This window comes from Marmota monax, unplaced genomic scaffold (genome assembly GCF_021218885.2).
Source record: "Marmota monax isolate L192 unplaced genomic scaffold, Marmota_monax_Labrador192_F-V1.1 WCK01_AAM20220418_F8-fsc00425, whole genome shotgun sequence".
NCBI classification, from domain to species: Eukaryota; Metazoa; Chordata; class Mammalia; order Rodentia; family Sciuridae; genus Marmota; species Marmota monax.
The window spans coordinates 686,522-714,452 of record NW_026695206.1 but is presented as its reverse complement, the minus strand read 5'-3'; the positions used below and the strand labels follow the sequence as shown (position 1 = coordinate 714,452).

Here is a 27,931-nt window from a genome sequence, read left to right as displayed (position 1 = left end):
ACATGCAGCCGGCTCAGCTTGCTCATTTGACCTTGAAATAATTTCTAAAACCTTGAAGTGTTTATTTTGGAATGATTGTTGTGAGGAACATAACTTATCCTTACCCTGTTGGTCCCCAACCATGTAGTAGAAACCACAGCACCTTTGAATAGTTACAAGTAAACCGTAACAAATTGTTGCTTTGAAAACTGATTTCAAAATCCAACTCCTCCAGTATTTAAATACTCCCTTCAAGAATATGCTGTATTTATGCAGCAAAGCAGGGCACATTCCACTTTTTTTTTTTGCTCTATATTGCAAATGGAAAATGAAACCACGCGAGGGTGTGTGCAGTTGTACTTGGATGTCGCTTTCCACCAAGGAAGAAGAGAGAAGGCTTCACTGCTGTTGTTAACAGATAATCACATGGTGGGACCTGAAACACAAGACTGCTGAGATCCTGTTGTGTCACGTAGTTGACCATAAATCCCATTATATTTTTTTGGGAAAATCACCCCATTTCAGTGTGCTCTGTGTGTGTTCAAGTGTGTGCAGATTCATGAGTCCTGGAATTTGCTGTTCCAGAGCCCACAGGGCCCGAGCCAGTGCCAAAAGCAGGTATATTCTTGGGTACTCACTTCCTGAACACAAAACCCAAAGATGCATGCCTTCCCTGTTCCTTTTGTGTTTTACTAAAAACTGAAAACCAAAAATCCACGAATTTTAGTTCTTTGAAGTACTTAGAAAATAGGAAATGTATGTAGTAATATAAATTCTGTCAAGATTTTTCTAAAAGTTATTTTGCATTTAAAAAATTAAGGGTAAAGAATGTGAATAAAAGTAAACTAGCAATACAGCAACACATTTCCTTAGATTTTCCCTGTGGGCTGAAGAGATAGACCTGACCACAAACAGCTGGGTGCTGGGTCCTGATATGGTGCCAGTTGTTTAAAGAACTCACTAAGCTCGATTTGATCTAAACTTCTCTCTGAATTCTACAAGCCTCCCGTTCATGGGAAAGCTATGGGAACTGTCCCTAGTTCACATGTCACTGTCCTTAAGTAACTTCCTGATCCTTCTGAAACAGATTTATTTTAGTAAGCTGGTAAATAGCTCTTGGCTTTTGTTTATCGATATTTTCATGTAGAAACTTTGAACATGATGCTTATTTAACGTTTCATCTATTTCTCTGAAGTATTCTGGCCTCACTTGTGAAAACTCTGGATTGAATCTTTTCTTTAAAAAACAAATCTGTGGCTAAAGTAGCATAATTGGATAAATGTCAAATGTGTCTTGTAATTCTGAAATAACTTGCTGCCTTTTTAGAGTTATGAGAAAATAAATCATTTTATAAAACAAGGTTCTATTAAGTTTGGAAGGAACTCTATAAGAATATATTATGCACTATTAGAGATAAACTAATTTGAGTGGAACTATGGGGCACCGCCCTGCAGTGTAGAGGCATTTAAACATAATAACCAGGTTACAGAAACTGAGTTAGAAGCATGCACATTTCTGACTGGGAGGATTTCAGTTCACACCACATGCTGGTGACGGCTGAAGTGCATGGAGACGGTACACATTTGTGGGTTTCTTCTAAGAGGAAGTCATTACAACAACACTCTCTTGCAGCTGTGTGCTGGGAGAATACACACTCCACGGCCTAAGGACGCAGCCCAGACAGGGACTCCAATCAATGTGAGTTCTATCAACAGTTAAAAGCCACATTCCTGTCTAGTGTCCTCCGAGGCAACACCCTTGCCTACACAGATGTAGGTAAAGTGATCCTGAAGGTTAATACTCTGAAGTAGATAGATCTGACCTCAGAAAGACCTGTGCAGTGGTTTTTAAGTCACGGTGACTTTTAGAATCATAACACAGGAACCATGAACAAGTCTGTTTTATGCCCAGACGGCGGACACTGTGTTCCGACAGTTAGCACACACCAAGGGCAGCACAGGGACTGACTTGGAAGCACTGTGTTTAAGAAGGACCCGGTTTGTTCAGGAGCAGCCCTTCTGCTTGGATGCTGCCGGTGTGAGATGGCCTTGGCGTGCCCATATCAGGACCCAGCACCCAGCTGTTTGTGGTCAGGTCTATCTCTTCAGCCCACAGGGAAAATCTAAGGAAATGTGCCAAAATATTTCGCTCAAACATAAATGTCCTTGGCCCATTTGCATAATCTTATTTAAAATACATTTAAAGACACAGTGAAGACATGTTTATGGGTAGGGATACACTAATGTGTGTACACGTGTTTCGCAAGGAGACCTGAGTGTGTCTGCGTGTCTGCACCACGACTTCCTGTTAAATCACAGCACTCGCTCAAACTTATCAGTATCATCAAAAGCTTCAGACTTACATCATTCAGAACTGGATCCCGTAACTGAAGAGACATGTGTGGCCACAGTGGAGACAGGCACACATGGGGACAGCAGTGTTGGTGCAATGCCCGTCCCACTGGGTAAGGCCCACAATGGCTCATCTCTGCCTGCCTGGGTCTCAGACATGCAAATTCCACTGGTGATGTTTGAAAGTTTGAAAAAATAAATTGCTTTATCGTGGAAAAATAAAACCACCTCTTAAATGGGAGATAAAAATGTAATCTGTAACAATCGCACTGGCAGGATGCTTCATAGTAGGTGACAGGTGTGTCACCTACAGGAAAGCCACCTGTCCCAGGTGTTCTCAAGCCTCCTCAGGAGACTAAAACACAATCTCTTAATTATTAATGTAATTTTATTTTCAGAGTCTTCTGTAACTAGAGAATACCTTTCAATGGGGAACAGTAACCTGACATCGGTTAACCTCTTACAAAGGTGTTTAGTAGCTGGATAAAACCAATGGAAACAAGGCTACCTTAAGACAAATTTTAGGGAGAAATAATATTTAACTGAGCTTCTTCGGCCTTTCCTCTTCTGAACAGCCTAGCTCTTCCATTTCTCTTTGGAAACTCTGTCTCGTATTTCAGTACAAGTTACCCCGGGGCCTGCTTCACTGGTCACACTTAGAATTGCACTCGCTTGAATTTGCTGCTGTTACCATCTTGAGAATCTTATTTTGGAGCAGGGAGTTTTGCCCTGGGCCCCACAGATTCGGTAAACTGTCCTCATTATGCCTTGGTGTGAATTCAGGCATAGAATTTCCATGTCCAGGAATTAGGCCATTGGAGATTATCTCGGCAAGTGTAGGCCTGGAGAATACTTGCATTTAAAAACTCGACGTCCAAGTAAAATGAAAGATGCTGGATATGTCTTCAGACAATGTGCTGGCTTCCCACTGCGTGAATCCCGCCCATCTCACAGCTTCTGAAGACGTCACCAGAGGCCCTGAGAGGGCTGCCTTTTCACGGGACTGTGGTGCACGGTGCCACCTTAGGTGCTTGTGTTCAGGTCACTCCTTTAGCGTTCACCTCTGTGGATGAAGATGTGAGTTGTGAATCTTAGCTAGGGGACAGATTAACCAAAGCTCTGGGACTCCACACGTCAGAGGGTCAGTGACCAACAAAACCTGGCAGAGGTGACCGCCTCTACAAAGTGAAAAGGCAAGGCAAAGCCGTGACATCATAACCAGCCCTGACATCATCACGCCACCCCTGGATGTTACTCGGGAAAGATGTGAAGGGCGCCTCCCGTGCCCACGGTGGACCAGGACTCTCGAGTCAGTCCAGAGCACTGAGTTGTACATGAAGGTGCCTTTCCACTGTTACAGTGCTCAGAGGTTTGGAGACCACACAGCGCAGACACCCTCTACAGAATGAGAGGTCTTGGAAAGGGGGGAACAGGAAGCTGAGAAAGCCCCCAAGTGAATGACCAAATTATACTGCCTATTGTGTGCATGTTTGAATATGCAACAATGAGCTCACTGCTGTTTACAGTCAATGCACCAAGAGCAGCTTTTAAAAAGGAAAAAAAAAAAAGACCTAGGATACATTTTAAAGGAAGAATTAAGATAAATAAAATAAAATATGTAAGATTTTTAAAAATATTTAAACGCCCCCTAAATAAACCAGTTACTCTCAAGCTTTTCATAGTTCTTCTGTCATCCATAGATGTCGAACCCATTATGTTCTGAAATTCTGAAAATGTCAGTATTCTGAAAGTTTTGAATAATGCTCTCCAACTTTTTTCATGTATATTATTACATTTTGAAAATGTTCTTTGAAATGTCACTGTTTTTTCAGTAACCCCAGTCATTTGCTGAAGCTGAGGTCGTTTCTCGTGCTTGATTTCATGGTGTGGATGACAGTGCACATTGCCACAGCACCCTGGTCCTGTAGCTCACGGTTCTCTCTAATGTGTTTCCACATCTGTCACTTTAGCAGCCTGTGACGTGACGTCATATGCTCCTGCTCATGAGAAATCTGAGACCCAGTCTCAGTGAAGAGACAACCTTAACACACAAAAACTTTAAACAAAGTGGTAACTCTCTGGATTCAGAAGCAAAACTGACAGAAATGTCTACCAATTTCAGGGTGAGATGAATGGCCACATTAATTTGCATGGACATGATTTGCTTAGAATTTCTCACAACTTAATGATTCAAAAATGCCTTTTATGTAGCCTAAGTCCACAAGCTCATCCCCATGGTATGCCATGCACTCAATGTTGGCTTGTTTGTTTGGGGTAGTAATTTATTAGTAAGTGTTTAAGGAAGCTGGTTAAACTCTTTCACTTTTAAATTATTATTTAAGGTAGAATACGAACACATTTCAGAATAAAAAACCCCTCTGGTTCTAAAAGACAGACAGGACTGGCCTTGATAAATAGTAGTAATGCTCCACATCTGTCCTTCTGGAAAGGCTTACTTGACGGGGATATCACTGATGGTGAAGTGGGTGTCAGCCCCTGATCACAGCAGCTCCCAGGTAGACCTCCCTAGCCCCCCGACTTGGCCACTGCCATCACACAAGTTATGCAGCATCGTAAAAGGACGTTATCCGTTTTCTGCATTAAGTCTACTTATCGCCATGAAATTACCTCTCCAGGCAGATCCCCTGCCTTTCTTCAGCCTTCGATCCGTCTGACCACCAGCCATCAGGTCAGGGTGTTAAATGCTCTGAGATACCTAGGAGACAAGTTATCTGGAGAAGGAAACAAAACACATTTTCTTTAGTAAGTAGAGCATAATAAGAAAAATTTGGATTAGAGAAATGGGCTCTAAATTTATTTGAGACTCACAATCCACGATATGGAAACACTGCTTTTGTGCCAGGTGGCAGCAGTCAACACGCTGCAGGATCCCCTCTGACATCGGTGGAGCTTGCTGGTGGGTCACGGTGGCTCCGGCAGGGCTTACTGGTGGTTCACTAGCTGTTCCGCTACTCCACTGGCTGGGTGGCAGTCGTAAGGGGTAAGAGCTGAAGTTAGGTTCAGTTTTAGGACTTTTTAAATAGATGATTTCAAGAATATTGGATGGGATTATACCTTTCAATGAACTGATGAGAGCAATTGCAGACAGATGAAAGAATGCTATAGATATTCTATAAAAGCCTTTATAACAGGAAAGAAGACGCTCCGGCTCTGAAGGTGTTTATACACACCCATGTGAACACGGCAGCCCTGAGCTCCGGTCGTCATTCTGTGAAGATCTCCACATTTAAAGTGTGTCCACACTTTCGAGGCAGGGGCAACGGTGGGGCAGCCTGATGACCCCCTTTCCTCCGGCCCTGTGATCTGCCTGCTGCAGCCTTCTCCTGATGTGTCCCCAAAGCACTGGTTTGTCGTCTCCCTAGTGGTTGAAGGCTTATATTCCTGTATCATTTCATCATACTTTGATATAATGTCTTCCTTAAAAATGACTGTGGGGTCTGTTTGCATCGTCTGCCCTCTGAAAGTGTCCTTTAAAAAAAAATCAACTCTTAATCCAGAAATAATAATGCAGAACATTCCGGGAACCGGTCCTGATCCACAGCTCTCTAATCCGAACACGTGCCTCTCAAATCCTCTCGTGCGTCCAGGCCTGGGAAGCCGCAGCACATCCACTCTGAGCCGTGTTAATCCAGCTTTGTTTATTAAGCTTGTGGATGTCCTCAGATACGGTGGATGATCAGATGCACAAACTCCTTCTCCTTGCTCTGTTTGAAGAAAGCAGCTCAAAAGGTGACCTGCTGTTGGGAAGGACTTTGCAACTAGTTTGAGAAACTGGCCACACTCTCTGTAGGTGAATAGAAGACTTCTTTTAAAAGCACATTCATGTCCTCTATTTCATTTAGTCTCCTAACAGTCTGAGAACAGTTGTCTCGGCTTTGCCAACAAGGGAACAGTGAGAGATGAGGGACTCCAGGTACAAAAGCCAACCTGGCTCAGTCGACCGTGGGCCTGTCCACGCGAGTCTTCTTACCCCGAGTCAGGGATATTTTCTTCTTTTGCTTTGGCAGCTTTTAAACTCCTCGAACTTGAATAAATGAAAGTAGCAATCGCATGATAGTGAAGGACAGAAAAGTGTAAAAGAAAAAAAAAACAAGAACAAAATTAAATTCAGATGTTGGTTAAAAAAAAAATCAGTCCTGAATTGATGGGAAACCAAGATGTGGGGGGACTTCACCTCAGATACTTGAGCTAGGAGAGAGCGAGGGGGAGAACGAAAAAGGTCACAGCTGCTGTGGTGGCCCTGGGTAATCCGGCTCGGGGAGGCTGAGGCAGGAGGCCTGAGCAGCTTATCCTCATGGAGAAAATGAAGCTTTAGGAAGGGTCCGTGGAGCTCAGTGGCAGCACTCACCCAGCACGTCAAGGCCTGGGTGTCCCCAGCACCACATCGCTCAGGGAGCTCACCTTAGCTGGGTACTGGGTCCTCCTGGGCCGTCAGAACCAGGGTCTCCTCTTTCCAGAGCCGCCCCTGCCTTTGTTTCCAGGGTGAGGGGCTGGGGAGGAGGGCTCCTGGACAAGCACATGTAAAGACAGTGACTCTTCATTCCTCGTTTTTCCCACAAAAATAGACAATTGCATACATGTATTCCCCCCCCCCTTTTAATTCTAGAACTAAGGATTTAGGGTTTGGCCGTGATAACTACTCAGGTTCTTCTCACTTTCCATTATGGATTATATCTTAATCTTGGTGACAGTGACCTTAAGTGGCTGGAATAGCCTGTTGATATTTTGGGAGTTCAAAAATAAAATGTGTCCTCACTGGACCAGGAAAGACGTCTACAACTGGGCTACTCAAAGTATGAGCTCTGCCTTGGCAGAACCTGTCCCAGAACTCACCCAGACCCCCTGAGCCTGGGTCCGCTTCCTATGGGAAATCTGGGCGCGTGTGGGCACAGGAAGGACTGGGAAGCACTGGTCTAGGCCATTCCTCTGCTTAGGCAGAAGGTCCCCTCCAGGGGGAAGCTCTGGCCGCAGGCCTGCGCTGCTGCAGCCAGACGTGGGCGTGTCTTACGCAGGAGAGGCAGGCCTCCTGCCTGTGCTCCGTCCTCCCAGGACGGCTATGCCCATGCCTGCCCCTGAGCTCCACCCACGACGGTAGGACATAGTTCCACACTCTGACCTTATAGTAAGCTCAGCCGTTCTAACATTGTCCCAAACATCTGTACCTGGCTTTGTATTCACCTCCGTGGTCACTTGGTGAGCTGGCTCCCTGAGAGTGGTGGGGGTCAGTGAGGTGTTTTCAGTTCCATCCGATGGGAGCCTCCCTCGTGGCTCTAGGGCTGGCGGTCAGCCCTGCGACTGCCCAGGCACGGGTGGCACCCACTTCACCTTGGGGACGTCACGTGCACAGTTAGAAGATGGTCTGTGGACCGCGTGCAGCTGTCTTTGCAGACTCGGGTCTCACAGGGCAGGAGCTGCCAGCGTGGAAGGGCCTGGCTGGGAGCAGGGAGCAGAGTGCGAGGATGCCGGGACACCCGGTGGCAGAGTGGGTGGGGGGACCCCGCCTGCCCTGGACTCCCCCGGAGGGGGTGGGAGGCCACTGACCTACTTTGAGCAGAAGAGTGAAACGGGTGGTTGTGACTCAGGCCGCAGGGTCAGTAATACAGACCAAGGGGAGAGGCTGGAGTGACCGGGGGGCGGGGGGCAGCTAGGCGAGCCGCCGAGCTAGGATGACTTGAGTATTGGGCTGGGCTGGGGGAGAGCAGAGGATTGGCAGGATTGACAAGATGGTCACAGCACCAGGAGACGGAAAACCGGGTTAGCCTGAGACCCTGGTCTAGTAATGGAGGGACTGCACCCCAGCAGGGGGCGTAGGGGCACTGATTTTCCTTCCTTCCTTCCTCCCTCCCTCCCTCCCTCCCTCCCTCCCTTCCTCCCTCCCTTCCTTTTTGGTACCAGAGATTGAACCCAAGGGCACTTTACTACTGAGCCACATCCCCAGCCTGTTTTATTTTATTTTATTTATTTATTTATTTTTTTGAGACAGAGTCATGCTAAGTTGCTGAGGCTTTGAACTCGAGATCCTCCAGCCTCAGCCTCCTGAGGCGCTGGGATTACAGGTGTGTGCCACCAAGCCAAGCTCACATGCTGATTTTCACTCAGGTCGGACTCCAGCTGCCCTGTGGGGAACTTCTGCCACATTTTAAGCCTCAGTGTGGTCCCTGCTCCACCCACAGTCCTGCCCTAAAGATCTTCTGTTGGAGGAAGGAATGGGGATGCTAGGACTGAGCCCAGGGCCTTGTTCCTCTAGGCACACAACCACCACTGAACCAGCCCCCAGCCAGATGGATTTTCCCACAGGAACAAGAAGAAACATAAAGTACGCATAGATCAGGTGAGCTAAGCCGAGCCCATGAGCCACACAGTCTGGCTTCCTAGAGGACGGATCCTGCCTCCGTGGCCTCTGGGTTCCTGGGGGGATTTGCAGTAGGCACTTAATAAACAGGTGGGACTTCCTGGCAGTGCACACACAGCCCCAGATAAGAGACCATCTAAGTAAACACCAGGCTGCCGCCATCCGAGGAGAGTCGCTGCGGTTCGTAGGTTCCTAGCTGTTTCGCAGTCTCCTGCGGAGAGTCAGGCAGTCCCTTGCTCTGCGGGAACACTGCCCTCCCTTCAGGGTGGCATCTTGTCAGATTAGCCCTTAAGCCACCACCTCCACTCTCCTTCCCTCTAATGCCCTGCTGGCCTCTGGGACGAGCTAAAGGGCCAGGGGCCTCTAATCGTCTTTCATCTGATCATGGGCCTGAGAGCAGCTGGTGTCCTCCTGGGCTTGGCTGTGGCCACTTGTTCTTCTCCTGGTGAGATGCCGGAGCCGCGGTGAGCCAGGGCTGTCCTCTGGCCCCGGGGCCCCCTTGGTGGCTGATGGGTGCAGCAGATTCCCAGGTGTGAGGCCTGGGTGGCCGAGGTCTGTCCTCCCTGCCTCCCTCTGTGTCCTCGCTGGGCTGGTTGGAAGTCCCTTCTCATCTGTGCTGAGCCCAGAGGGGCCTCCTCCCCCACCTCCTGCACTTACCTCTGCCTCTCTGGCTGTGGGGATCTCCTCCTGTGGCCTCCTGGGGTTGCTGGCCTGCCCACCGTCTCTACCCACTGGTGCAGGCTGCAGGAGCCCCAGGACCCTGCACCGGGCACCCGGTCGGGGAGCCCTGCAGGCCACCCGATGCCCTTGGAAAGGCCCTGCCGAGGACCTTCAGTGTATTATGTCACAGATCATAAAAGGTTTATCTGGTCAAAGTTCATGGAAGATACGGCCATGTGTTCCTCAGACGGAGGGGCAGAACCCCAGACCAGGCCTGGCACGAAGCAGGGGTGCCGTGAGCAGGAAGGAGCCGACACCGGGCGTGGGTGCTGGCCAGGGGAAGGGGAAGCCTTTCCTCTCTCAAGGTGTCTCCTGAGACAGGTGGAACCGGAGCCAGGTGCACTGTGATGGGCGGTGGAGAGCTGGGTCCTCTTAGAGCTGTCCCGCCACCTCCCCTGTGCCGCCTCCAGACCTGACCTTGCTGCTACTGACCCTCAGCCCCGTGGCGTCAGCACTGTGTCCTGCGGCCATCGGCCACCCTCTCCGTGAACACTTGCTCTGTCATCACCACGTAAGGAGAGGTCACTGGCTGTCCCCATGAGGAGCACTGTTCCTAGAGCCACGTCCACCCCTGGCCTGCCAATCACTTGTCACACCTGCAGGGAGACGGCAGTGGACCTGTCTGCCCTCTTGTCCTCTGAGCCCCTGCCTTTCTCCCTCTGCCTCTCAGTCACCTCCTGTGGCCCGTGGCTGTCCCTCTGCTGGGGCCTGAACGGTGTCCAGTGGCCTTGTCACGGGGCACGTGACAGGTGTGGCTTGTGGGTTTACTTAGCCATCTGTTTGGATGTACTTTAAAGAGATCCAGCCACATATTCCAAATCATTTGACTTTCTCATCAAATTTCCCTCGATGACTTCTGTGTCTGCCTTCCTCCGCTTCCTGCTCGGTCCCCACAGACCACCACTTTCCAGAGCTAGAACACACTCGAGCCTCGTGCCTCAGACGGGAGGCCCACCTTCACTTGGGGTAAGAGTCAAAGAAGCAACTGTGTGTGCATGGGTGTGTGTGTGTGTGTGTGTGAGGGAGAGAATGTGTGTTGTGTGTGCATGTGTGTAAGAGAATGTGTGTGTACACATGTGTGTAGGTGAGTGTGCACGTGTGTGTATGTGAGAATGTATGTGAGTGTGTATGTGAGTGTGCACATGTGTATATATGACTGTGTGTGAGGGTGTGTGTATATGAGAATGTGTGGTGTATGTGTGTGTATGAGTGTGTGTGAGGGTGTATGTGAGAATGTGTGTGCACGTGTATCAGAGCTTGTGTGTGTGATTGTGTGAGTGCACGTGTATGTGTGTGTGTGTGTGAGGAGGTCCCTCAGTACTGAGCGTGACACTGTCACAGTGAGCACAGGTCTGTCTCGCCACGTCTGTGCAGACAGGTGTGGGAATACCTGGGTGGAGACGTGCAGGTGTGGGTGCACTTTCCTGTGTGTGCAGGTCTCAGGGTTGGGGATTGAGCTGCGGTCCAGCCCTCTTTGGTTGGGTTCTGAGGCAGGGTCTCTCTGGGCTGCCCGGGCACCTGGCCTGGCTGCCCTCTGCCCCGGCCTCTGGGTGGCTGGATGGCGGCCCTTCTCTGCTCCTCAGGAGGGCACCTCGCTCCTCCCGCTCTGGGCTGACAGCTCTCTTGATAAAGGGTGGGTTGGACAGGCAGCTGCCCACACGTCACCTGGTGCCACTTCTGCCAGGTGAGGCCCTCTGCTTTGTCCCCTCTGTTCTCACTCGTGCTGGGTCCTTTAAACATGTGCGGGTGCCCGTGGCTGACGCGCTGTCACATCCGACTCTGTCACTCTCCGCTCCTCTGCGGAGGCTGGTGGCCTCCCTCTGCCGTGGGTGACTGCAGTCCCTTTGTCCCATGGCTCTGCTTTCAGGAAGATGAGGTATCTTCCCTCTGTGACGTCTTTCCCTGACATCCATTTCCTACCGGACAGACAGACAGCCTGGATGAGCTCAAGGTCCTCTGGGGCTTCATAAAGAGAAGGGAATCCCACTCTGGCAACTGCTGTCCAGGAGGCTCCTCCCACTGAAGATTGCTTCACTTCCTCATTTTGGTCTCAGCATAAGTGTCGTTTCCTCCACCAAACCTGGAAGTGTTCCGTCTGAAGTCACTGTTTCAGGCTGGCCGTGACTTCTGCACAGGGGGAGCAGGCGGACCTCTTTTCCCACTATGGTGCTGTGTGTTGGCTGTGACTCTCCTGAACACACACTTCACGCTGTGCCCTGGGGAGGCCTGGCGTGCAGCAAGGGGACAGTACACAGACGTCAACTAACAAGGCGCAACGTGCTGACTTCCTGGCTGGACGTGCGTAGACCATTCGTCCCTGGGACAGTTCTTTGGACTCAGTTTGCAGTGTCGACCTGGCGGCTGACAAGTTGGTGTTGGAGACTTCCTTGTTCTCTGGACTTTAGCTCTTTGGCATTCTACAGAATCTACAGAGTATCTTACTTCACTTCTTGCCTGAAATAGCTATTTTTAAAAATTCAGAATTTTAGGGTGCTGTATATCACGGGGACTGAGCCTTTGACGGCCAAGAGGGTTGTAAATTCTCCCGGCAGCTCCGCGTCCCTCTTGGTTCAGTGGAGAACAAAGTGTGCAGGTTGTGAGCCACTGTGGGGAGCGCGGCAGGTCACCAGGAAACAGGGGTCGCCAAGCAAAAGCAAGAAAGGAGCCCCACAGGGCCCCTCCCTCGGGGCCAGGTGCTCCTGGGGGTGGCTCCTGCAGGGTCTTCCGCTCCCCCACTTCACCCTGGTGCGCTGAGGCCTTTGGCAGGGGGAGGCCGAGCAGGATGTGCGCACTCTGGCTCTGGGACTTCCTCCCCAGGCGCGTGTCAGCGGATCCGCCTATCCTGGCCGTCCGTGGTTCTCGGGCGGCTCTTCGTTGGCAGCAGTGCTGGTGGGAACCCAGGTCACTCACTTTAAAATAGCATCCTCTTTCAAGGAGCTCTCATCTGCCGGCTTGGCCACGTTTTAAAGTTAGAGTGCCTGAGCTGGCCCCTCGGTGGGCCGGGCACCACAGGACGGCGTGCGTGACAGGGTGGAGACTCTGCACCCTTGGCAGGTTCTGATTGAATGTTGCTTCTCTGTATTAATTTAATATCCTTTTGGAATGAGAGTCAGCAGTCGTTCAGGGGAGAGCTTGAGAAGGTTGGAGGTGCCGCAGTGGACCTGTGTGTGCCGGTCACTCACCCAGAGATCACAGGGAGACGAGCCCTGGAGCTCTTCCTGCCGAGCTGCCAGCCTGTGGACAGCTTCAGAGCACAGGGCTGTGCCTGGTGCTGGGAGTTGGGGGCCCACTTGGCGGGTGCCAGAGCCTGCGCCTGGGGCCATCCAGGAACCTCCTGTCCCCTGCTGGAGTCCTCTCCCCAAGTGTGGAGCCGTCAGGTCACAGACTGTTTCCCTCCCTCACATTTCAACCATTGCAAAGGATATTTTTAGATTTTTTTCCACCAGCCAGCTAACTGCAGTCAACATTCTCATTGTTTGCAAAGACAACAGAACGCAACAGCCTCTGGGACGCCATTTCTGCTGTAAGGGGCACCCACACCCAGGCTGGCAAAGGGTAGCCGTCTCTGGCGCAGGGCAAGGACCCTGCTCACTGGGTCGCTGCAGGCTGGGGTCTTCCTCTGACCAAGGCTGCATCGGTTCTTTACAGCGAGATGAAATGCTTCAGATTTATTATCCGATGAGGCCTGCTTGATTCAACCAAAAACAAATACCCTCAAGTTTAAAAATAGAAGTGAAAAAGACTAAACATTTGCATTTAAAGAGGAAAAGAAAATGACAGAAATCTCTGTGGCAGACCATTCCTTGAAATTGTCCTAAGTTATAATCATGCACTTTCCACTGTCTGTAATTAAACATTAGATTTCATTTATTCCAGATGCATTTGCTGCAAGTAATTCAGAATACTCCTCCTTCTTTTTGGCCATGTACATTTATTTCAAGTCTGTGGCCTGGGCACCATCGGGGGCCCTGGTAGTCTTAAGGGAATCTCCATGTGTTGTTTCTTCTCATTGTCTACTTGGTGGACCACGATTATACACATGAATTTGTCCTTTCTAACATGCAGTGTCAGTGCACACTCGAGAACATCTTTAACAGGTCTGCTTGTGTCCTGCAAGGAACTGGCAGGGCCTTGATGTCAATATTAGAGAGGGGAGGGAATTGCTTTTACTTGGCCGCTGCTCTGTGGAGCCCGCGGCTTTGAGAAAAGCCTGGCCTTCCTCTCTGTTCACAGAGCCTTGGAGCAGTTTACTTACCATATTCGCAAGTCCCTTGCACTGGTCAGGTGGTATCACTAAACAGCAGAATATAAATATTAAGCAAGTGCTTTAGTGGTTTGAAATTCCCTTACTTTAAGATTTTCAATGAACTTTTGTGTTTAGGTCCATTGAATATATTTTTAAAGTACTAGAAATTATCCAGCCATTTATACTTATTCACTGTTTACACAGTTCAGTTTCATGTAATAAATTTTTGGTGTTCACTAAGGAAATCAGAGGTCTAATCAAGATTGGTAAATTGACTACTTGACCTGTGTAATTACAGATAAATTTTGCAGCTACACACCCTGGAGCAAGTTTCTTGCTTTTAAGTATATAGTGTTTTTGTGGCAGTAGAGGGAGTCGTCCTGGATGCTTGGTTGATTCAGCGGTGAGTTACTCTGGTGCCTTTAAGTTTTCCTTCTGTTTACCACGTGACTGTTTGACAGTTCACAAGCATTTCCACAGGTTGGTGAGAAAGGGGTGTGCCAGGTCAGTTTGACCACTTATTTTAACTGCGTGAAGGTTCCATGGATGGAGAAGTTCACATTGAAGCCCAAGCTCTCTGGGTTATTTGTAAGTTTCATTAACCACTGTTTGCTCTGCCCCTGTGCCTTGCAGACCAAAACATCTGTCCATTGGCATTTTCTTTAAGGTCCTCCAGGTCCTCCCTACAGTCAGACTCTGAGGAGTCCAGCAGAGAAGGCAAAGAAGGGGGAGGAGAAATCCCATCACCTGCTCCTTAAGCTTTAAAAAGAAAGCCCTTCTGCAGATGCCTTGGGCATTCGCCTCTTGTTGTTCCCCAAGAGCGCAGCGACACCCCTTCTCACCCTTCAAAGGTCCTCAGGACCACTGCTCCTTGTCTTCACTCCCACATCAGCTGGTCACACTCATGATGTCTCTGGATAGTCTGACCTGAACAATGTGTGTATGTGTGAGTGTGTGAGTGTGTGTGTGTGTGTGCCTGTGTATGCACATGAACCTTACTACTAAATCTGCTGCAAGACATTCACTTTGCGGCACACAAACCCTCTCCCCCTCCCTCTCTCGTGGAATGCATGGCTAATTTGGGGTTACCTTATTTCAGAAACAATTTCTCCTTTTAACTGGGGACATGATGGCATTCCAAAGAGGAATCATCTCACATAATTTATTTTCCAAAGGTGGAGGTACATCAGATCATTAGGATGCGTCTTTTCTCTCTTCAGCTTTGGTAGCACCTGAGGTGTGTGGCAGGTGTGAAGAGCTTTGACAGTATAGACAATGTCAGAATTCTAGGTGGCCTCTGTAGCATGGTCCACAGAACCTTCCAGGCCGGCGGGAAGCTGATCTTCTCAGCCTTGGCTGACAGCACGGGTGTTCTGGGCTGAGTGACCCTGCAGCCGAGCTGAATCAGTGTCCGGCGCCACCCTCCCTCTGCTTCTGTCTGAGCTGCAGCCTGGATAGTGGACAGACAGAAGGTTTCCTGCTGTACGGAGACGTTTCCTCCATTACCCACCAGATGGCCTTGGAAAAAGAATCACGCTGAAAGTGAAATTCTGGTTAATGTTATTTAATTTAAACTTGCAATCTGGCTGAGCTCCGGATACCTACAAGTAATAAAAAGAAACCAGAGGCCAAGTTATGCCATTAGAGGGCACCTGTGTAATCTTAGAAGTCTGTTCACATAGACCTGCTAAACCAGGCTGGTTCTTAGGAAGGATAAATTGTTTATGTAAAGTGACCGATTCTTAAACTGAATGTCTGAGAGAGAACATTTTATTGGCAGGGAACAAAAATCTATAAAATCTTAAAACCACCATTTAAACAATCTCTGAGTAAAGCTTCCATTTTGTACAGTGAATACAAGTTACAGAAATATACACGGTGTGTCTGCAAAGTAATTTTTGGTTAGTTGTGTTTGGAGCTTATTTTAAACGCATTTTGTTTAAAAAAAAATCCTGCCTGTATACTGATGGAGTTGAACAAATGATTGAAGTTCCCTAATGGTTGAATTTGTTTTCCTCAACAGTTGAATGTTATTAGATGACATTTTGAAAACTGCAATGTGGTGAAATTGAATTCTTGTGTTTCAAGGTCCTGCTTAATCCTGAACACTTTTCAGAAAAATATCTACTTTGCCTGTATTGTCCTTTAATTAAGATGGTTTCAGAAACAAAAAGTGTGACCTGATGGAATTTTCAGTTTAGAGAATATAATCTTTTTTGTTTAATTGGAACCTTATAGTCATACACAGTTGCTGGGTTCATCCCGGCAAACTCAAGCATGCGTGGAATTGATTCCAGCTCACACTCCCTCCCTCCCCTTCCCCATCTCCCCTGTCCCTCATCCCCTCCCTCCCTCATCCCCTCCCTCCCTCATCTCCTCCCTCCCCTGTCTCCTCCCTTCCCCACCTCCTCCCACCCCATCTCCCCCCTCTTCACCTCCCCCTCCCCCATCTCCTCCCCTCCCCCGTCTCCCCCTCCCCCATCCCCCCATCTCCTCCCTCCACTCTGCTAGACTTCCTGATGCTCTTCTATTTATGTTTGACTGGTTCTTTTTACTTATGCATAAAGGTGAGATTCCCTGTGGTGTATTTATGTATTTATTCATACAACATGGGTTTTGAAGAGTTAGTTCTGCATTGCCTCCTTACCCTGCCTCCCTCTGCCACTCACCTCATTCTTCTGCGTTACTGGTCTTCCCTCTATAGGGCCCTCTCCTTCCTCCTGTCCTTTATTTTGCTCTAGCTTCTGCATGTGGGAGAAACACTTGACCTCTACGTTTCACTTAGCACGAGATTCTCCATTCCCATGCCGTAATTCCGTTCTTTCCCTGTTACGTGTCTGCACCACGATTTCTTCTTAATCCACCCATCTACTGATGGCACCTGGCTGGTTACACAGTCTGGCTGCTGTGGACATGAGGTGGCTGTGTTGCTGTAGAATGCTGACTGGTTTTTTTGGATAAATACCAAGGAGTGGGACTGGGTCCTGTGGTGGTTCCAACCCTAGTTTCTTGAGGAATGAGGGTGTGCTTTTGGTGGGGGAGGCTGGACACAGGCACCAGAACCCGGAACTTACTCCTTCTCTCTAACTTTCATGGTGGCTTGCAGCCACGCCCACCCTTAGATCTGACAGCTTTGACCACTCTGCTAAGGTTCCCTGAAGATCTGAAGGTTGAAAGGCCTCCAAATCCAAACCTTCTGAGCACCAGCGAGCCACAGTGGAAAATTCCACACTATAAAACTTCATCTCACTCACAAAATCATTTAAAATATTGTATAATATTACCTTCAGACCACACATATAAGGTGTATAAGAAGCATAAATCTCGTGTTTAGGATAGGGTCCATACCCAAGATACGTCATTATGTATGTGCAAATATCCAAACTCCAAAATAAAAATAAATCCCAAATCTAAAACATGCCTAGTTCTAAGCATTTCAATAAAGACGAGTCAACCTTACAAACACCTTTGAGAAGTGCCTGGGATGCATGGGGGGTGGGGCTGGGGGCCGTGCTCTGCATCTCCCGTCACCCAGAATCGCTCAGTAGCATTCAGTGCTAAGCAGCTGTGTGGGGATTGTGCAGACTGGATGGGGTTTACTGGGCTTTCAAGGTCATTTATGATGAGTAGTTCATATTTTCACCTCTGTAGTGTTTACTATGGGCCCCGACCTGCCTATGCTGCTTTCCCATGTTTAAAATAAGAAAAATAGCCGTGCCCACCTCAGAGGGTCTTGGAGGGCATTGGGTGCACACCACGGGAGCAGTCAGAAGGGTGCCTGGCGGGCGGTGTGTGCACGGTGACATTCACTAACACATCGTCTCACAATTCATCCCCGGCAACTGGCTGATGTAATGAGAGGAAGTTCTCCAGAGGGCCGCTGAGGAACTGGGGCCTCTGTGGCTGGCATTCCTCGGGTCTGGACCAAGTGAATTCCTGGGGCACTGGTCCCCTTAGCTGGCCAGTCCTGCAGTGGGCAGCCATGTGGACAGAGTGGAGCCCCTTGAGGACGGCTGTCCTGGAGTGGCCAGGGCAGGGGCTGCCCTGACCCATCTAGTCCACAGTCCCGGGAGCACAGAAGGCTACCCCTCCTAACCGTTTCCAAAGAGACTTCTCTTTAATTGTCCTCCTCTGCAGTCAGGAGGCGGCATTGTGGGCATGGTGCGTGTGACACAGAGAAGGGATTTTGTTGCGCCAACACAGGTATTTTTATGAACATGTGATTAAGGGTACAGACGGGAGCTGAGGGGGCAGAGAGGTGGTGAGCAGAGACCCACCCAGCTCAGCCCATCACATCCTCTGCTTAGAGTGGTCAGCTGAGCGTGGCCACCTCTTGTGGACGGGACCCTTGCTGATGGCTGTAGACACCAGGAGCTCCCACTTACACCTGCCCTGAGTACCCAAGGGAGAGGCCATTTCTGGGGGGCCAGGCAGGAAGGGTCGTGCTCAGTCTCAGCGGCTCCGTCCCTCTGTAGAGTTCGGGGATCTCTTGTCCACCACTGAGCCCTGGCCCCGGCCCTTTGCAATTTTCTATTTTGAGACAGGGTCTTGCTAAGTTGCTGAGGCTGGCCTCAAACTTGTGATCCTCCTGCCTCATCCTCTCAAGAAACTGGAATCACAAGTGTGCACCACTGTGCCCAACTTTGCACATTTTCATCTTAAAGACAAATGCATCCTTTCAAAAATATTTTAAGTTGTCTGAATCTATTTTTGATAGCATTCAAAGAAAGGCAAAATTAGAGTCAAATGATGTGTTAAGTAGAGGTTAATTAGTTGTATCTAAAATAGCGCCTATATAAAATAAAACTGGCATTCACCTCATCTCAAATTGCTGCAAATGTTGATTTGCATTAGAATTTTTCACTATTTAAATTACTAAAGTGTAGAAATACCACATTTCTCTAATGATTGAATTCCCTGATGTGTTCTAAGTCAGAGTGGTAAGGAAAACCGTTCCTGGCGTAGCTCTCTCTCTGAGAGCAAACCTACCAGCTCCTCAGGGGCACAAAGCCCTGAGCAGGCACCTGATGAGAACTCACCTGGTTGGGGCTCCTGACAGCCCCCCCAGCTGGGGGTGAGGTGGGGAGAGGTGGGCTTGCAGCACCCCTGCGCAGCAGTAGAGTGGCCTGAGACCTTGGTGGGAGTCGGTGAACTGCTGACGGGTAACTCTGTGAAAGTCCTTAGGACGTGAGGCCTCGAAGGCCCGGCTGCCCTGCGAGTGGAAGCCAAGCTGATTTCTAACGTGGTGGGGCTTTACATGTGCCTGCGGCGTGGGAGAGGCTGGTGGCCTATACGCTTAGGCGTCATTAGTAACTTGCCTTGTGATTTTGCACAGATTACCCGTGAGGGAGTTGGAGGTCATAATCTCTAACAAGTTCTGATATGAAAATCCGGTCATGGAATAAGCAGAAGACTATTCAGAATCCTCAGTCAAGGGTTTTGTACAGGGATTGAGTCCAGGGTGCTTTACCGCTTTTCCACATCCCCAGTGTTTTTGTTTGTTGGTTTTTTTGGTCTTGAGACAGGGTCTGCCTAACTTGCTGAGGTCCTTCTGCCTCAGCTTCCCAAGTAACTGGGATTACAGGCACGTGCCACTGCACCCAGCTCAAGTTTCCTTTTGTGTGGGGAGTACCAGGGGCACTTAACCCCTGAGCCACATCCCCAGCCCTGTTTTGAATTTTTATTTAGAGACAAGGTCTCATTGAGTTGCTTAGGGCCTTGCTAAGTTGCTGAGGCTGGCTTTGAGTTTGAAATCCTCCTGTCTCAGCCTCCTGAGTTGCTGGAACTACAGGTATACGTCCCCACACCCAGCTTCAAATTTTAAGGAAGGATAAAATAATCTGTGTAGTAATTTTCTGGCTTTTGACAGGTCTCTGTGACTTATGTTGAAAATGATAGTTCAACCACATCAACAAGTTGTAACTTGACTGCCAAGGTGAAGTCCAGCTCACCTCTGGTAGCTTTGTGTCAGCTACAAGGGCTGACCCTGAATGACCGCCCTAGTTGAAGCGTTACACGTAGACTGAAGCCACCTGTAATGATCACCGTGGCTTCTGCCATAATTGAAGTGGGAAGTTAATGCGTCAAGTGTCTAAAAAATCCTTTGAGCATCTGAAATTTTGGGGAATTCATTCTCAACATCATGAAATAGTTGGGAAAAAGCAGAGGGCAGATGCTTCCAGAGCGTGTGTGCCTTTCGGGGAACTGAGACACCCACGTGTGGCTCAGGGCCACCTCTGTGCTCGCTGCAGGAGGGCGTCGGGGAAGGCTGCCTGCAGAACTAACACGTTACGCCGCCTCTCTGTTGCCAGGATGGTGCTGCTCGGCTGGAGTGTGCTGTGGCTGCTGCTGCCTCTTGGCTCCAGGGCCCAGAAGCTGCCCACTCGAGATGAGGAGCTTTTCCAGATGCAGATCCGAGACAAGGCGTTTTTCCACGATTCATCAGTCATTCCAGATGGAGCCGAGATCAGCAGCTATCTCTTCAGAGACACACCTAAAAGGTACCCTCCCTGCCGCAGCTCTGTCCGTCCGTGAGCTGCTGGGGCCTCCTCCCTAGGGAAGTGCCTTGCAGATCCAGCCTGGATGGTTGCTCCCATGAGAAAGAAGGGTGGCCAACGGTGGGCTGAGGGAGGCCGCTGATCTTTGCTGACCAAGGCCTCCTTTGGGTGGAAGAGGAACCTTGGCACCATTTCACGCTCCAGGAGGATTATTTTCTCATTTTCAGGACTGTCGGATTAAAATGCAGTTCATTGAATATATATGTTTCTTCAAGGGTTTGCATTGAGGTTTACAAGGATTATGTTTGTTTACCAAATATGATCCAATTTTGAGAGAATGAAATCAAACAGTGACTAAAAATTAATACTGTTCATTTCCTTTAGTCCAACATCATCAATAGATTGGGCTCACGTGATAGTTTTAAATATTTCAACCCTAAGAATTTACAGATGTGTGTGCATACATCATATAAATTCTATGTAATAGACCAATTGTTAGGGAAGTGCCACAGACTGAATCACTGCAAACACACCCAAGGCTCAGCAGAAACAGTTCATTGTCAGGAAATCTGACAGTGTTCTCTCTCTGCGCAGAGAGAACGGCAGCAGACCTCCTCTGAACTGCAAGTTTATAAGTCAGAGTCTAGGTTATGCATCGGGGTGGGCTCAGGTGGAGAGCAAGCTTCAAAACCTCAGGGACCACACGCGGCAAGGGGCGGGGGAGCCAGTGCATTGCCACCGGCTCCTGGGGCTGGCGGGCCCCTATACTCGGAAAGGGAGCTCTGTGGTCGGGGCGCAGGAGGGTGTGGTCCGCCTCTGGGTGAGTGGGCTCTTGCAGGAGGGGGCGGGGTGTGGGAGCAGGGTAAGGTGTCTGGGCAGAAGTGGGGTCAGCTTGACTCAGCTTCTTAGTTAACCCTGGTCACGTTAACAGGAAACACGGATTTGATCTATAGTTGCTCACTTTGCCCTCCTCCAGCCCCTTCATAGTTCACCTTGGGGTAATTACATTTCAAAACCAGTTTCTCCTTTGACGCTGTGACACCTCGCCTGGCATTCCAAGAGACAAAACTGTCTGCTTCCACCATGATCCCTTTCCAGATCACGGAGGACGAGGCGCAGCGGTGGTCCTTTTAGTTCAGAGGCAGCCCCTCTGCTGAGAGCCCTGTCCTGTGGGTCACTGGGAGGGAGAGCAGGGGATCGGTTTCCCTGTGGTGACGAGAGGGAGCAGGAGGACGGAAGGTTGGGGTGAATTTGTCCCATGTACTCTGCTCTGGCACCAGTGCCCCATGGTTAATGGAATCCACTCACAGCGGGACGGTTTGGGTACTTCTCCTTGCATAATGCCAGAAAAATTACTTGGTTGTATCTGCTTCTTTGTAAAATAGAACGACGCAGCTGCGGGTATGTGGTTGGTGCCCTCGGTGCAGCCTGGGCGAAGGATCAAAAGTCTGCTCTGCACAAAGTAGGCTGAGCTTAAAATCAAGACTGCTGACCCTTCCCTTCAGAGAGGGGAGTGGTCCATGAAACTCCCGGCTTGTCAGCAGGTCAATCATCTAGCTGTTCTCTCTGGCTGATTGGCGGCTGTTTTACAACTAGCTGTTGTGTTTTTATAGGGTCTTCAGTTTGTTTTCCCTTTGCCCACCCCACCCTCTGGCTCCAAATTCCTCTCTGGACAGTGAGGGAAAAATGCACTTTGACTCAACTCTGTCCCTCAGAGAGAAGGGATTCCGGGGGTGCACGTCCTCAGGTGGACTACTGAGGTGCACACGGTGCTAGGGTTCTCCAGCCAGGTCACTCATCAGTGATCCCCTCACTGGGAAGTGCCCTTCCAGGCCCTGAGCCCGCAGAGGTCTGCTAAGTGCTGGGAAGTGAAGTCTCAGTGGCCCTCTGGGAAAGGGTGTCCTCACAAACTGCAGCAGGTGCCCAGAGAACCAGTGCAGGACCCTGGGGTCCGTGGGAACCTGACCCTGTGTGGGTGGAAAACAGAACAGCCAAGGAAGAGATGGTCTCCAGGAGACACGGGTCAGGCCTCGCCGCAGAGCGGGGAGGGGTCTGCAGGTGAGGCCAGCCCCGGGAGGAAGAGCCTCAACCGTGGAGGAGCGTCCCCCACAGAGGCCCCAGGCAGGAAGCCCCGTGTCCAGGGACAGCGAGGGGCTGGGGCCGTGGCAGAGCGAGGAGGGTCTCGGGAGACCTTGCCGCTCAGGGCCTCGTGCTCTGAGTGAAACAAGCCGCTCGCGGGGGTCTCAGGCCGAGTGGGGGCCGTCCACAGGCTTAGGTGATCGTGCCCCTGGAGGGAGGGAAGGTCCACAGGGTCGCTGGGGTCGGGAGGCCAGCAGGAGGCTCAGGCAAGGGGCGCTGGAGACTTGGCCGGGTGGCCACATTGTGGATCAAGGCGTCAGATTCTGGGTCTGTCTGACAAGTGGAGCCTGAAGTGTCTGCTGATCCATCCTGCCTGGAGGGGAGGAGGACAGTCAGCAGGCTCCACGCCTCTGTCCTGACAGGCAGGTGGTGGGACTCCTCCTTTACTGCCAAGGGGGACTGCAGGGGAAGCTGACCTTGAGGAGAGAACCAGGCTCTGGAGTGGGCGTCTGAGGCCTGGAGTGGGCGTCTGAGGCCTGGAGTGGTCATCTGAGGTCTGGAGTGGGCGTCTGAGGCCTGGAGTAGGCGTCTGAGGCGTGGAGTGGTCATCTGAGGTGTGGAGTGGGCGTCTGAGGCCTGGAGTGGGCGTCTGAGGCCTGGAGTGGGCGTCTGAGGCGTGGAGTGGGTGTCTGAGGTCTGGAGTGGGCGTCTGAGGCCCGGAGTGGGCGTCTGAGGCGTGGAGTGGGCGTCTGAGGCCTGGAGTGGGCGTCTGAGGCGTGGAGTGGGCATCTGAGGTGTGGAGTGGGCGCCTGAGGCCCGGAGTGGGCGTCTGAGGCCCGGAGTGGGCGTCTGAGGTGTGGAGTGGGCGTCTGAGGTGTGGAGTGGGCGTCTGAGGTGTGGAGTGGGCGTCTGAGGCCTGGAGTGGGCGTCTGAGGCCTGGAGTGGGCGTCTGAGGTCTGGAGTGGGCGTCTGAGGCGTGGAGTGGGCGTCTGAGGTCTGGAGTGGGCGTCTGAGGTCTGGAGTGGGCGTCTGAGGCCCGGAGTGCGCGTCTGAGGCCCGGAGTGCGCGTCTGAGGCGTGGAGTGGGCGTCTGAGGTCTGGAGTGGGCATCTGAGGCGTGGAGTGGGCGTCTGAGGTCTGGAGTGGGCGTCTGAGGCGTGGAGTGGGCGTCTGAGGTCTGGAGTGGGCGTCTGAGGTCTGGAGTGGGTGCCTGAGGCCCGGAGTGGGCGTCTGAGGCGTGGAGTGGGCGTCTGAGGTCTGGAGTGGGCGTCTGAGGTCTGGAGTGGGCGTCTGAGGCGTGGAGTGGGCGTCTGAGGCGTGGAGTGGGCGTCTGAGGTCTGGAGTGGGCGTCTGAGGCGTGGAGTGGGCGTCTGAGGCCCGGAGTGGGCGTCTGAGGTCCGGAGTGGGCGCCTGAGGCCCGGAGTGGGCGCCTGAGGCCCGGAGTGGGCGTCTGAGGCCCAGAGTGAGCGTCTGAGGCGTGGAGTGGGCGTCTGAGGTCTGGAGTGGGTGCCTGAGGCCTGGAACTCGCTCTGTGTCTTAGAGAGGATGGTAAGAAGGTGGCTGTACCTTGGATTCAGGTTCAGGTTGACAGGTCAAATCTGTTAGCACACAGGAGGGAAAGCCGATCTGGGTGAGGTCACACGGGGCAAGGGAGACAGAACGGGTGTGAGGGCAGGGGGAGCCAGTGGGGAGGGACTGAGGTGTTGGACAGCAGGTGCGTGGTGAGTACAGAGAGAGCAGGGAGGTGAGGGGTCCTCAGCACTGCCGCCGTGCACAGGAGGGAAACCCCACTTTTCTTTGCCGTGGACCCAGGAAGCAGCTCCTTAGGGCTCACTGCAGCAGGACACGCAGCATTTACAGCTGGGCCACATTGTGATCTTTATTCCCCTTTAAAAACCTTCTGAGGCATTATGCAAACAACCCTCAGGGGAAGACTTTGCCTCGTGTCTTTAAAATTCTGTTTTAAAATCATCAATGCGTTCAATTGAACAGGAAATTTCCGTGATCAAGGAAAGATAGAGGTGCGCCCTCCCACTGTCAGACAGGGGCCTTCATTTTTAAAACTGTCTCTGAAATGTGAGCCTCGTCCACAGAGGTGTGGACAGTAGAACCAGGAGCAAGCGTCTCAGGAGGACAGGTCTGCCACACTGGGGCTTGGTGTCACCCCCTTGTTGGTGGCCACCCAGCTAAGCCCCTGAGACGCAGTCGAGGGTGACGTGAGCGGAGGCTCCTCTGGCTCGCTGTCTTCCCGTTAGGTCTCCTGTACTTGCTGACGGTGCGTCTGGTCTGCCCTTCCCCAGGTACTTCTTTGTGGTTGAAGAGGACAATACTCCACTCTCGGTCACGGTGACGCCCTGCGATGCGCCCTTGGAGTGGAGGCTGGGACTGCAGGAGCTGCCCGAGGACAGCAGTGGGGACAGCTCAGGTGAGCAGCGGCCCTGGTGAGGGCTGGGGAGATGGTCCAGCCAGGCAGCAAGGCACCGGGCTCCCGAGAAGCTGCAGCCGGAGAGGGGGAGGAGGGAGAGGAGGAAGGAGCCAGGAGAAGCTGGCCCCTGTGGCTACCTGCTCTCTCCATGGACGGTAGGCCCCCGGGGGCTTTGAAAGCTACCCTGGCTTGGTTTCTCCCTCAGATGCCATGACTTAACCGCCCTGGGCAGTCCTTCCAGAGTTGGGGAATGTGAAATCTCACACGTCTGGCTTTCAGTCTGCGGTGAGATGGCCAAGGTTCCTTCCTGTGCTGGTGGTCAGGCCTTCATCAGGCCCTGGCACGTGCCAGCAGTGTCGAAGGATGGCCAAGTCAGGTGGCTTTGGTACTCCCGACACATCTGGACACCGAGCCTCAGCTGCTCGGACAGGTACTTGAGTTTCTGGCTTAACTGGGTTGTCCACTCCTGCTGATGACAGTGAGATCGGCGAGCTGAGCCACACCCATGTGCGCTGGCCTTTGGGCAAGCTGACTGATGGTCAGGATCAACTGTCTCTAACAAGTTTGAAGCTCTGGACCTAACAATTATAGGTAACCTAAAAAATTATAGGTGATCTATACCTAACTAGATTTTGTGCTGAAGAAATACGTCCATACAAGCCAAATACTCCATAAGGTTGTATTCATAATGGTCACACAGCAAGCAACCGTATTATTTTTTATGACATCAAATTGAAGGAGGAAAACGGGATGCAAAAACTAGTGGTTCCTCTAGATCCGTTTGTGCATGAGAAGAAACTTACTAACCTATGGAGAAAACAGGAGCCAGTGACCCCAACTGCACTTAGGCACTAGGAGAAGGAGGCGTGGAGTAGCGCACGGCGGTGAAGAGGCGGCTCCCTGTGTCACCTTCTGCACCGCCGCAGTGCTCTGTGAGGAGTGTGCGCTCTCTTTGTCGTGGAGAGCCAGGTGAGAACCGGCAGACCACGTGACCTGTAGCCCCTGCTTTGCTCCTGTCTTGCAGGTGACCCCGAGCCCCTCGAGCAGCAGAGGCAGCAGATGACACACGAGGAAGGCACGGAGCTGTTCTCCTACAAGGGCAACGCCGTGGAGTCCTTCGCCTCCTCCAGTTCCCCCGCGGGTCTGTACCAGCTGGAGCTCCTCTCCACGGAGAAAGACACGCACTTCAAAGTGTACGCCACCACAACTCCAGAGTCGGACCAGCCGTACCCGGAGCTGCCTTACGACCCCCGAGTGGACGTGACCTCCCTGGGGCGCACCACGGTCACGCTGGCCTGGAAGCCGAGCCCCACGGCCTCCTTGCTGAACCAGCCCATCCAGTACTGCGTGGTCATCAACAAAGAACACAATTTCAAGAGTCTCTGTGCAGCAGAAGCCAAGCTGGGGGCGGACGATGCCTTCATGATGGTCCCCAAACCTGGTCTCGACTTTAGCCCCTTCGACTTTGCCCATTTTGGGTTTCCTCCCGACCACCTGGGCAAAGAACGCAGCTTCCTGGCAAAGGCTTCTCCCAAATTGGGCCGTCCCGTGCACCCCAGGCCCAAGGCGGACATTCAGAAAGTCTGCATAGGCAGCAAGAATATCTTCACCGTCTCCGACCTGAAGCCGGACACGCAGCACTACTTCGACGTCTTCGTGGTCAACACCAACACCAACATGAGCACCGCCTATGTGGGCACCTTTGCCAGGACCAAGGGGGAGGCCAAGCAGAAGACCCTGGAGCTCAAGGACGGCAAGGTGACGGACGTGTTTGTCAAGAGGAAGGGGGCCAAGTTTCTCCGCTTTGCTCCTGTCTCTTCCCACCAGAAAGTGACCTTCTTCATCCACTCTTGCCTGGACGCTGTCCAGGTCCAGGTGAGAAGAGACGGGAAGCTGCTTCTGTCCCAGAATGTGGAGGGCATCCGGCAGTTCCAGCTGAGAGGAAAACCTAAAGCCAAGTACCTCGTCCGCCTGAAGGGAAACAAGAAAGGGGCTTCCGTGCTGAAGATCCTGGCGACCACAAGGCCCGGCAAGCAGTCCTTCCCCTCTCTGCCCGAAGACACGCGCATCAAAGCCTTTGACAGGCTCCGCACCTGCTCCTCGGCCACAGTGGCCTGGCTGGGCACGCAGGAGAGGAACAAGTTCTGCATCTACAGGAAAGAGGTGGACGACAACTACAGCGAAGACCAGAAGAAGAGAGAGCAGAACCAGTGCCTGGGACCGGACACCAGGCCCAAGTCGGAGAAGGTCCTCTGCAAGCACTTCCACAGTCAGAACCTGCAGAAGGCGGTGACCACAGAGACCGTCGGAGGTCTGCAGCCCGGCAAGTCCTACCTGCTGGACGTCTACGTCATCGGACACGGCGGGCACTCCGTGAAGTACCAGAGTAAAGTCGTCAAGACCAGGAAGCTCTGCTAGGTCCCGCGGGAGGGACCCCAAGTCACTTTACCTGTTGATTGACAGCTCCCACAGCCGAGAGAAGTCGTCACCTGTGCTTGTGCCACCGAAGGCAGGAGAGCCAGGGATACTGATGTTTACATAGCAGCAGAGAGACCTGCTCCAGCACCCCAGGTCACCTTGTGTGCGTCCGACATCACTGGACGTCAAAGACACAGCCCGCCTGGGAGAAACTGCCGCCCCTCGCTCTGTCCACTGCATGAACTGCTTCTAAATTATTTTATTACCTAAAAGTCTAAAGTACGCCATTCATTGCACACATCCACAAAGGCAAATCATCCCTCTCTATAGACGCTAGGAGATTTATATATATATATATATACACACATAAATTATTTTATAAAGTCTTGTTTCAAATGTCAGTGTTTCTATGATTGTAAACTATTAAATTCTTTTGCTGTTAAAGGACAGATCTAATCTAAGTATTCTTAAGTGGACAGCCCTCTAGTAATTTACATATTACTATTGTAAATTCTTATTTGTTGAGTAAAAGGTTTAAATTCTGTATGTATCTCATGTACAAAGTCGACACACATTATATTCGTGTACATAAAATTAAAGATATTAGATTATGTACTGTCCATTTTTCCCGAGCAGTGACTCTGATGTATCCAATTTCTAATCTGACTTTAAAATTGAGTCCTTCTGTAGTTTGACACTAAAATCGCCCACTTTTCAGTGATTAAAAGGGGATGCTGTGTCTCTACGGTTACACTGGCCCTAGAACAGCTATGAACGTGTGTGTTTGCACATTGAATGGCAGTCAGCAGTTGTGAGTGGTCAGAGCCACGAGCGCTTGAGTTAA

The 27,931-nt window shown here is 51.1% G+C and overlaps 1 protein-coding gene across 3 annotated transcripts in view; it reads left to right on the top strand.

The window, feature by feature from the left end:
- The window catches only part of Ndnf (neuron derived neurotrophic factor), a 34,221-nt gene extending 6,523 nt beyond the window's left edge, over nucleotides 1-27,698 (top strand). For 2 of the 3 annotated variants that reach the window (XM_046430301.2, XM_046430300.2), the window contains exons 2-4: nucleotides 19,981-20,169; nucleotides 24,545-24,669; nucleotides 25,694-27,698. In XM_046430301.2, coding sequence (XP_046286257.1) covers nucleotides 19,982-20,169; nucleotides 24,545-24,669; nucleotides 25,694-27,087 — 1,707 coding nt within the window. In that variant the 5' untranslated portion in view covers nucleotide 19,981 and the 3' untranslated portion in view covers nucleotides 27,088-27,698. Of the gene's footprint in view, nucleotides 1-9,602; nucleotides 10,390-19,980; nucleotides 20,170-24,544; nucleotides 24,670-25,693 lie in introns of those variants that run through there. The other variant, XM_058574500.1, reaches the window with a different exon arrangement.
- The last annotated feature ends 233 nt before the right edge of the window (nucleotides 27,699-27,931 follow it).